The sequence below is a fragment of the Lissotriton vulgaris genome, chromosome 12 (assembly GCF_964263255.1).
Source record: "Lissotriton vulgaris chromosome 12, aLisVul1.2, whole genome shotgun sequence".
NCBI lineage: Eukaryota > Metazoa > Chordata > Amphibia > Caudata > Salamandridae > Lissotriton > Lissotriton vulgaris.
In genome coordinates this window covers 105,711,006-105,722,026 of record NC_141700.1, presented here as the reverse complement: position 1 = coordinate 105,722,026, position 11,021 = coordinate 105,711,006, and the positions used below count along the sequence as shown (strand labels likewise).

Sequence of the window (11,021 nt, the reverse complement as noted above, 5' to 3'; positions counted from 1 at the left end):
GTCTGGTCTGGTGGGGCAGTGTTCCCTGAGTCTATGGGCTGAGGACTGTTCTTGTAGAACCAGGAGGTAGGGTGGCGGCTGTGCTCCCCGCAGGGCAGGTCTGGCTTGGGTGCCTGCTCCCATGCTGGGGCAGGTCTGGTATGGTACAGACAGTGCTCCCTGCACCTTGGCTGGGGGATGCTCTCCCTGGAGTACCAGTTAGGGCAGGGGCTGTGCTCTCTACAGAGACAAGTCTTGCAGGCGTGCCCTCTGTCCTGTTGGGGCAGGTCTGCTCTGGTAGACAGTGCTTCCTGCACCTGGGCTGAGGGCTGTTCGCCCCGCAGTGCCAGGTAGGGCATGGACTTGTTCTCCCTGAAGTACCAGATAGGGCAAAGGTTTTTGCTCTCTGTATGGCCAGGTGTTTCAGATGTGCCCTGTCCAGTAGGGGCAGGCTAGGTCTGGTACAGATAGTGCTCACTGCACCTGGGCTGAGGTGTGTCCTCCCTGAGGTGCCAGTTAGGGCAGGGGCTGTGCTCTCTGTGGGGCCAGGTGTAGCAGAGGTGACCTCTGTCCTGTTGGGGCAGGTTAGGTCTGGTACAGACAGTGCTCCCTGCACCTGGGCTGAGGGGTGTTCTCCCTGTTGTGCCAGGTAGGGTAGGGGGCGTGCTCCCTGCAGGAACAGGTCTTGTTTGACAAGGGTTGTGCCCCCCGCGGCAGCTGCTCAGACGAGGGCTGCACTCCCCGCAGAGGGCGGGCCTCTGGAGCTGGGCTGGCAGTCCCCGCAGCCCCAAACACTTTTATGGGCGCTGGTGTCTGCAGGCTACAGCTGGGGCTGTCTGTCTGTGATTGAGGGTTCTTTGTTGCTCCCCTGCACGCCGGACCCTCCCCCTGCCCGAAGCTCCCATCCCAGCTGGCCTCTCCTCCCAGCACTGCTGAGACTCTGCGCGGTGCTCGCCCTGTCCTGCAGCCATCCCTGGAGAGCACAGAACCCCAGACTCGACCGCCAGGCTCTGGGCAGCTCACGACAAAATCATGCCGAAGAAGGGTCCCGCCGTGATCGCCCCTTTGCTCGTTCTCTTCCTCCTGTGCGCCGTGAAGCCCGCCAGACAGGAGCTACAAGGTAAGAGAGGGCAGATCCCGGGGCATCCATCGCCCTGACCGTGATCCTCGGACGCCTTATGCCCTTGCATCCCGACGAACCGCCGTGTTCATAGCCATATGTGTACATGCTTCTGCCCGCTGCCAGAGCCCCGGACACAGTCCCTTCTGCCCCTTCCCCGTTGTCCATGCTGCAGTCTTAGGCATGTCCGTGCACGCAGGGATGCCCCTCGCAGCCTTCCCAACTGGCTGGCGCTGGTTCCCGGTCCGCTGCCCATCCATCTCCGAACATGTGTGCCCGGTGCACGCTCCACCTGCCGCCCTCACATCCCACTGCCCCGTCCTCTGCATGGTGCCCATTAGTTGTCCTGTCCGCATTCTACCGGCGTGCGCGTGCTCCCTCCGCGCGGTCCACGTCCCATGCCTGTGTGCGTGCTCCCTCTGCGCAGTGTACGTCCATTGCGTGTGTGCGAGTCCCACAGCGCATTTTACGTCCCATGCGTGTGTGCGTGGTCCCGCCGCGCATTGTACGTCCCATGCGTGGGTGTGTGCTCGCCGCGCGGTCCACGTCCCATGCCTGTGCGCGAGCCCACGCCGCGCAGTGTACGTCTCATGCGTGTGTCCGTTGCCCTACGCCTTAACCCGATTCCAGTGCCACCCTGATGCTCGTCTTCGCTTCTACGCTTGCCAGAGATGGCCGTCACATGCTCCCCATGCACGTGCCATGTTTGCTCTCCCAATTCATCATAACAGGCACTTGCCGCCCTTGGCCTGCCCCTGCCCGCTTTCACGCACTGTGCCCTCTGCATCGACACCCTTCCTCCTATGCGTACCCACTCTGCCCTTTGAATGCCCCGTGCGTGCTTTTTGTTCCGTGAATGTTGCCCACTGTAGCCAGCCGGTCCGGTGCATGCTCCCTTTGCCCTGTCTGTGCTCCTTGGTTGGCCCTGCGCATGCTCTTCTCGTTTGTTCACACTTCCTTCCCCCCTTTGTACCACCTTACACCCCTGCCCGATGGCGGTGCATTCTGGGAGTGCCCCTGTTTTCTGTCTGCTCTCTGGCACCCAGTGTTCCCCCCATGGTGCGCGTGCTGCTCTCAGAGCTGCCAGCTGAGCTCTCCCTAACTAATGTGAGCAACCGGTGCATAGCACCTAAACGTGCAGCAGCCTTGCCCACGTGCCAATAATAATAGTGTAGTGTAGTGGTACTGTCGCGACTGCCATCCTGTTAAAATTGTAGCGACACACAAGTTCTTCTGTGACAATACTCCGAATTAACTGTAATTCGTAATACGGTGGAAGTTTAGGTTTTTATTTGACCTGTTGTCAAAGATGGTTTTCAGAATCTCGTAATTATTTGTATGTGGATTTTTTAACAAACCAAGAATAAGCTGTTGAAGCGCTTAATGTCCTATCACACGCCTTTCTAAGTGCATATATCACATTAAAAGCAGTGAGTCCCTGTTGACAACGCCTTCTTAAAAATGTAAATAGTCTCGCTGAGAAGTACCATATTGTCCCATTCATAACATTGCCACCGCTGAGAGATGCCCCATTTTTGGAACTGCATTGCTGCTGACAAGTGCTGTTTTGTATTGTAACATTTATATATTGCTTACTACCCTCTTGTGGAGCACTGAATACCTATGTGAGACGCTACACCGTGTAGACGCTACACCGTGTAGGGTGTGTGAGTGGCATTGTGTTGGATTTTTTTGATCCGATGTGGGAAGTGTTGCCATCCATGTCCTGTGTAAAGACCACAGAGGCGCTGTTATCGTGTTGTGGGATGTAGTGCTTAACAGTGTGATGGCTTAGAGAAGTGTGAGCATGGTTTGAGCAGCTCTGCAGGTGACATTATGCTCTATCTTATGTGCATTGTCCACTTAGGTGGTTACTGTCAAAACTGAGGTGGTGTGTTGGGCAAAAGAATGATGGGTTGGAGAGCTACTCCGAGCGATGGCCTGTGGTTAGATAGATTGCAAGCATTCCTCCCCTAACTTCTTGAGTGTTTGATGTACTGCCCTAAGTAGCAAGGGTATGTATGCTCAAATGTGGTCTTGTGCTCACTGTGCCACCGTAACCAAGCTACACTGGACTGACAAGCTCCAATCACAGCAAAAATGGCCTGGGACCAAATTGAGGTGGCATGGTGGGTAAATGAGCTTTTAAATGCCTGTTCAGTTAGTGATATGTGGTTTGTGTGTCATGGAATGGTAAAGTGCTTGGTGATGGACACAACCCTTAGAATTTTTCTCTTATGTGAATGTAAGAGTGTCGCAGGGTAAAAAGGAATTATTATGCTGACAGTGTGAACTCCAATCAGAATTATTATGCTGCCTGTGTGAACTCCAATCAGCTGCCCACACGCTGAGTGTTATGTATTAGTGTGGGTTACATACTGTTTTGTAATTGCATCCACATAGCACTTACTACCCCTAACGAGGTGTTGTGGAGCTTTATTCCGGGTAGGAAGCGTCTCCGTAATCCAGGGTTATTAGTGTTTTTGTTTATTTATTTATAAAGTTTTCTTTAGCACGAACATGATCCCAAAGGATATCAGAACGCTTTACAAAAGAATGGAAGGAAGGGCATTAATCCAATATCGACATCAAGTAAGAATACACAACAGGAATAATCACATAATTCCCAGACAAACAAATCAAGGAGAGTAATACAATAAACAGCTTTATAGCGGGTTACGAAGGGGGACACACAGTGCGGTAAAGAAGAGCAGCATCAAATCATGTTACAATGGTTGTAGGATCAATGATTTCGAGCAGGTGAACCTAGCCTAAATTAAGGTAAGAATTTATTCATTAGGAATCTTTTGGCTTCCAGTTTGAAAGCAGAAGTTGAGATTCTGCGTACTTCCTCCGGTGGAAGAGAGTTTCATATCTTTGGGGCAGCGCCGGAGAAGGCTTGGTGACAAGTTCCCTTTTTGCTAAGGATGAGTGGTTTCAGGAGGAAAGTGTCAGCGCTACTTGAGGCTCTCCCACCATAGGAAAAATCAAGCTTTTGCGCTAGGTACCTGGGAGTTTTGAAATGCAGGGCTTTGATTGCCAGACCGGCAATCTTTAACTGAATTTCAGCTTCGTAGGGCAACCATTTGAGATATTTTATGACTGGGGATATGTGCTCATATCTTTTGGTACCTGTGACCAGTCTGGCTGCAGCATTCAGTGATGCCCTTAGTGGAGCCAGGGTGTATTTGGGAAGGCCACAGAGCGTAGCTCTGCCGTAGTCTAGCCTCGGCAAGACAAGTGCTTGGACCACCTGCTTGAAATCCTTTTGTGGAAGGAATGGTTTGATATTTCTAATCAAGTGGTTAGCTCTCTTACACACATTGCTGATATGATTTTTCATATTCAGGTGCTTGTCCATGGTGATTGAGAGATTTGGCTGAGTATATGATGAGAGGGGTGCAGTTGAAAGCATTGAGGTGATTCAGCCAGAGGTCTAGCTTGAGAAGGAATTCAGTTTTGGAGGTGTTGAGTAGGAGATGGTTCTCCGTTAACCAATTTTGAGTAGACGTTAGGGTAGTGTTGAGCGAGATGATGTTATACGGGGATGAGATTTTCAAATAAAGTTGTGTGTAGGCCGCATACATATGGAAGAGAATGTTCGTGGAATTTAGAGAATTAGCTTGTGGTTTCAAGAAAAGGTTGAAGATGGTAGGAGATAGTGCGGACCCTTGGGGGACACCCATGAGTACTGGAGAGGGCTGGGAGAGGGAGTGGTTTGCCTTGTTATGTTTTTCGGTTATTGTTGATTATTGGGATGACTTTCACTCTTAAGTAAACCATACCATTCATTTACATACATTTTTTATGTGCTAGATTAATAGTAAAAGAGTTAGGTTTGATTTAGTGGCACAGTGGGATATGTGAATGTATGCATTGTTTGAAGGCATTAATAGATGAGCTACAGGAGATTAGGTGTTAGCTTGCAAGGTATGACTTTTAAAAGATTGGCTGTGATCTTTGAAATGATGGCGGGTAGCACACAGGTGGGCAGTGGATGCAAAGCAGTAAGGCTCAGGGCAGGCAGCAATGGCAGCCAGGCAACCATTTATCCATCCATCTCTCACCACTTATTTTCATTGGTTGCACCGTTGTTGAAAGTCAGCCAATGAGGGAAAGAGTCTAAATAAGTGACTGGTTTGAACTTCTATTAGGCAGACTTACTCTGAATTTGAATCCTGGGCAAAGTGAACAACTGCTTTTATGAACCGGTCAGCAAGATGGTGCAGTAATGCACAGCTTTCAAATCTAAAAAAGGTTTATGCTACAAAATATTTTTTTCCGCTTCTCTTTGAGGCAGACATAAGATCTGGAGCAAAACTGAAGTTGCCTTACATCTGTATGCCATACCATACATGTGACAAGCAACGTGTGATGCAAACAAGGGTGTGAAATCCCTACAGCCTGGCACCTTGGACATATTGTTTGGGGTCAAGGACAGCAAGTTTTATTTTTTTGTACCCACTTTTGTAGTAGATTCAAATCCCTGCAGTATAAACCCTTTGGCTGCCAAATTACAGTGAACAATATGGTTGTGGAAAGAGGATTGTCTGCTACAAAGGCGAGATGTGCATCCACATTTGTGATATGTAAAAAATGTATATATGGTTTTCTTTCAGGGGATCCTTATCAATAGTCGTATGCTTTGATTTGGCCCGCCCATGTGCGGGGACCACAAAACACTTCTTAAATATTTTATATATATTTATATTTATATATACCTCGCACGTAGTACTTAACATTTTAAATATAAATATATATCCAAAACCACCTCCTGTATCTCTACAAAGAGCACGCTACCCGAAGACTGAAGTGTTCACTTCTCTTAATGCGCTGGGCCTCCCAATATCCGGCAAGTTAAAAAAACATTCAGAGACGCGTTTCTGCTGTCTCACAGCCTTTTTCAATCTGAAAAACACGAATTGGGAGGTGCCTTTTAAAATTAATAAACCAAGAGGAAACATTTTTCGTAGGCAGGAACCGAGATTATACCTGAATTTATTGCATCTTGCAACGTGAAGAAACATAATTACTGCAAAACATCACAAACATTTCATACCAATTAAAGACAGAAAAATTTCAGCCCTACTTATTTGAGCATCAACAATGAATTGTGATGAATTTTAACGCTGCTGCAGCTGCCCAAAAGCACTAATAATCATTTCACTGGATCTCACACTGCAGATGCTTCTACACAACTTTTAACCCACCTGGGAGCGAGAAGGCTGTTGTCTGTCCCTGAGACCTCGGGACTGTCTGCTGTGCTGGGCTCTGTCATCACCGCCGCCTCTCGCCGCACCCGCTCCGCGGGTGCCGCTTCGTGGCTAGGGGAAAGTGTGCAAGCGCTGTGCTGAAGGAGGCGCTGAGAAGAACACCACGTCGGCGCTCTGCAGGGACTCAGAAGTCCAGGAGTCCCTGCTTTCCCCAGGTGCAAGCGGACGCGCCCACAAACAGACACGCCCCCCGCCTGGCCAGAGTGAAAAGGGCGCGTGTAGCACTACTTGCTGGGACCCACCTGGGAGCGAGAAGGCTGTTGTCTGTCCCTGAGACCTCGGGACTGTCTGCTGTGCTGGGCTCTGTCATCACCGCCGCCTCTCGCCGCACCCGCTCCGCGGGTGCCGCTTCGTGGCTAGGGGAAAGTGTGCAAGCGATGTGCTGAAGGAGGCGCTGAGAAGAACACCACGTCGGCGCTCTGCAGGGACTCAGAAGTCCAGGAGTCCCTGCTTTCCCCAGGTGCAAGCGGACGCGCCCACAAACAGACACGCCCCCCGCCTGGCCAGAGTGAAAAGGGCGCGTGTAGCACTACTTGCTGGGACCCACCTGGGAGCGAGAAGGCTGTTGTCTGTCCCTGAGACCTCGGGACTGTCTGCTGTGCTGGGCTCTGTCATCACCGCCGCCTCTCGCCGCACCCGCTCCGCGGGTGCCGCTTCGTGGCTAGGGGAAAGTGTGCAAGCGCTGTGCTGAAGGAGGCGCTGAGAAGAACACCACGTCGGCGCTCTGCAGGGACTCAGAAGTCCAGGAGTCCCTGCTTTCCCCAGGTGCAAGCGGACGCGCCCACAAACAGACACGCCCCCCGCCTGGCCAGAGTGAAAAGGGCGCGTGTAGCACTACTTGCTGGGACCCACCTGGGAGCGAGAAGGCTGTTGTCTGTCCCTGAGACCTCGGGACTGTCTGCTGTGCTGGGCTCTGTCATCACCGCCGCCTCTCGCCGCACCCGCTCCGCGGGTGCCGCTTCGTGGCTAGGGGAAAGTGTGCAAGCGCTGTGCTGAAGGAGGCGCTGAGAAGAACACCACGTCGGCGCTCTGCAGGGACTCAGAAGTCCAGGAGTCCCTGCTTTCCCCAGGTGCAAGCGGACGCGCCCACAAACAGACACGCCCCCCGCCTGGCCAGAGTGAAAAGGGCGCGTGTAGCACTACTTGCTGGGACCCACCTGGGAGCGAGAAGGCTGTTGTCTGTCCCTGAGACCTCGGGACTGTCTGCTGTGCTGGGCTCTGTCATCACCGCCGCCTCTCGCCGCACCCGCTCCGCGGGTGCCGCTTCGTGGCTAGGGGAAAGTGTGCAAGCGCTGTGCTGAAGGAGGCGCTGAGAAGAACACCACGTCGGCGCTCTGCAGGGACTCAGAAGTCCAGGAGTCCCTGCTTTCCCCAGGTGCAAGCGGACGCGCCCACAAACAGACACGCCCCCCGCCTGGCCAGAGTGAAAAGGGCGCGTGTAGCACTACTTGCTGGGACCCACCTGGGAGCGAGAAGGCTGTTGTCTGTCCCTGAGACCTCGGGACTGTCTGCTGTGCTGGGCTCTGTCATCACCGCCGCCTCTCGCCGCACCCGCTCCGCGGGTGCCGCTTCGTGGCTAGGGGAAAGTGTGCAAGCGCTGTGCTGAAGGAGGCGCTGAGAAGAACACCACGTCGGCGCTCTGCAGGGACTCAGAAGTCCAGGAGTCCCTGCTTTCCCCAGGTGCAAGCGGACGCGCCCACAAACAGACACGCCCCCCGCCTGGCCAGAGTGAAAAGGGCGCGTGTAGCACTACTTGCTGGGACCCACCTGGGAGCGAGAAGGCTGTTGTCTGTCCCTGAGACCTCGGGACTGTCTGCTGTGCTGGGCTCTGTCATCACCGCCGCCTCTCGCCGCACCCGCTCCGCGGGTGCCGCTTCGTGGCTAGGGGAAAGTGTGCAAGCGCTGTGCTGAAGGAGGCGCTGAGAAGAACACCACGTCGGCGCTCTGCAGGGACTCAGAAGTCCAGGAGTCCCTGCTTTCCCCAGGTGCAAGCGGACGCGCCCACAAACAGACACGCCCCCCGCCTGGCCAGAGTGAAAAGGGCGCGTGTAGCACTACTTGCTGGGACCCACCTGGGAGCGAGAAGGCTGTTGTCTGTCCCTGAGACCTCGGGACTGTCTGCTGTGCTGGGCTCTGTCATCACCGCCGCCTCTCGCCGCACCCGCTCCGCGGGTGCCGCTTCGTGGCTAGGGGAAAGTGTGCAAGCGCTGTGCTGAAGGAGGCGCTGAGAAGAACACCACGTCGGCGCTCTGCAGGGACTCAGAAGTCCAGGAGTCCCTGCTTTCCCCAGGTGCAAGCGGACGCGCCCACAAACAGACACGCCCCCCGCCTGGCCAGAGTGAAAAGGGCGCGTGTAGCACTACTTGCTGGGACCCACCTGGGAGCGAGAAGGCTGTTGTCTGTCCCTGAGACCTCGGGACTGTCTGCTGTGCTGGGCTCTGTCATCACCGCCGCCTCTCGCCGCACCCGCTCCGCGGGTGCCGCTTCGTGGCTAGGGGAAAGTGTGCAAGCGCTGTGCTGAAGGAGGCGCTGAGAAGAACACCACGTCGGCGCTCTGCAGGGACTCAGAAGTCCAGGAGTCCCTGCTTTCCCCAGGTGCAAGCGGACGCGCCCACAAACAGACACGCCCCCCGCCTGGCCAGAGTGAAAAGGGCGCGTGTAGCACTACTTGCTGGGACCCACCTGGGAGCGAGAAGGCTGTTGTCTGTCCCTGAGACCTCGGGACTGTCTGCTGTGCTGGGCTCTGTCATCACCGCCGCCTCTCGCCGCACCCGCTCCGCGGGTGCCGCTTCGTGGCTAGGGGAAAGTGTGCAAGCGCTGTGCTGAAGGAGGCGCTGAGAAGAACACCACGTCGGCGCTCTGCAGGGACTCAGAAGTCCAGGAGTCCCTGCTTTCCCCAGGTGCAAGCGGACGCGCCCACAAACAGACACGCCCCCCGCCTGGCCAGAGTGAAAAGGGCGCGTGTAGCACTACTTGCTGGGACCCACCTGGGAGCGAGAAGGCTGTTGTCTGTCCCTGAGACCTCGGGACTGTCTGCTGTGCTGGGCTCTGTCATCACCGCCGCCTCTCGCCGCACCCGCTCCGCGGGTGCCGCTTCGTGGCTAGGGGAAAGTGTGCAAGCGCTGTGCTGAAGGAGGCGCTGAGAAGAACACCACGTCGGCGCTCTGCAGGGACTCAGAAGTCCAGGAGTCCCTGCTTTCCCCAGGTGCAAGCGGACGCGCCCACAAACAGACACGCCCCCCGCCTGGCCAGAGTGAAAAGGGCGCGTGTAGCACTACTTGCTGGGACCCACCTGGGAGCGAGAAGGCTGTTGTCTGTCCCTGAGACCTCGGGACTGTCTGCTGTGCTGGGCTCTGTCATCACCGCCGCCTCTCGCCGCACCCGCTCCGCGGGTGCCGCTTCGTGGCTAGGGGAAAGTGTGCAAGCGCTGTGCTGAAGGAGGCGCTGAGAAGAACACCACGTCGGCGCTCTGCAGGGACTCAGAAGTCCAGGAGTCCCTGCTTTCCCCAGGTGCAAGCGGACGCGCCCACAAACAGACACGCCCCCCGCCTGGCCAGAGTGAAAAGGGCGCGTGTAGCACTACTTGCTGGGACCCACCTGGGAGCGAGAAGGCTGTTGTCTGTCCCTGAGACCTCGGGACTGTCTGCTGTGCTGGGCTCTGTCATCACCGCCGCCTCTCGCCGCACCCGCTCCGCGGGTGCCGCTTCGTGGCTAGGGGAAAGTGTGCAAGCGCTGTGCTGAAGGAGGCGCTGAGAAGAACACCACGTCGGCGCTCTGCAGGGACTCAGAAGTCCAGGAGTCCCTGCTTTCCCCAGGTGCAAGCGGACGCGCCCACAAACAGACACGCCCCCCGCCTGGCCAGAGTGAAAAGGGCGCGTGTAGCACTACTTGCTGGGACCCACCTGGGAGCGAGAAGGCTGTTGTCTGTCCCTGAGACCTCGGGACTGTCTGCTGTGCTGGGCTCTGTCATCACCGCCGCCTCTCGCCGCACCCGCTCCGCGGGTGCCGCTTCGTGGCTAGGGGAAAGTGTGCAAGCGCTGTGCTGAAGGAGGCGCTGAGAAGAACACCACGTCGGCGCTCTGCAGGGACTCAGAAGTCCAGGAGTCCCTGCTTTCCCCAGGTGCAAGCGGACGCGCCCACAAACAGACACGCCCCCCGCCTGGCCAGAGTGAAAAGGGCGCGTGTAGCACTACTTGCTGGGACCCACCTGGGAGCGAGAAGGCTGTTGTCTGTCCCTGAGACCTCGGGACTGTCTGCTGTGCTGGGCTCTGTCATCACCGCCGCCTCTCGCCGCACCCGCTCCGCGGGTGCCGCTTCGTGGCTAGGGGAAAGTGTGCAAGCGCTGTGCTGAAGGAGGCGCTGAGAAGAACACCACGTCGGCGCTCTGCAGGGACTCAGAAGTCCAGGAGTCCCTGCTTTCCCCAGGTGCAAGCGGACGCGCCCACAAACAGACACGCCCCCCGCCTGGCCAGAGTGAAAAGGGCGCGTGTAGCACTACTTGCTGGGACCCACCTGGGAGCGAGAAGGCTGTTGTCTGTCCCTGAGACCTCGGGACTGTCTGCTGTGCTGGGCTCTGTCATCACCGCCGCCTCTCGCCGCACCCGCTCCGCGGGTGCCGCTTCGTGGCTAGGGGAAAGTGTGCAAGCGCT

At 55.7% G+C, this 11,021-nt stretch overlaps 1 protein-coding gene across 1 annotated transcript in view; it reads left to right on the top strand.

Annotated features, from left to right (window-relative positions):
- The first annotated feature begins 774 nt into the window (after positions 1–774).
- Positions 775–11,021, top strand: part of THBS3 (thrombospondin 3) — a 180,156-nt gene continuing 169,909 nt past the window's right edge. The window contains exon 1 of the mRNA XM_086947390.1: positions 775–1,099. Coding sequence (XP_086803516.1) covers positions 1,012–1,099 — 88 coding nt within the window. The 5' untranslated portion in view covers positions 775–1,011. The remainder of the gene's footprint in view (positions 1,100–11,021) is intronic.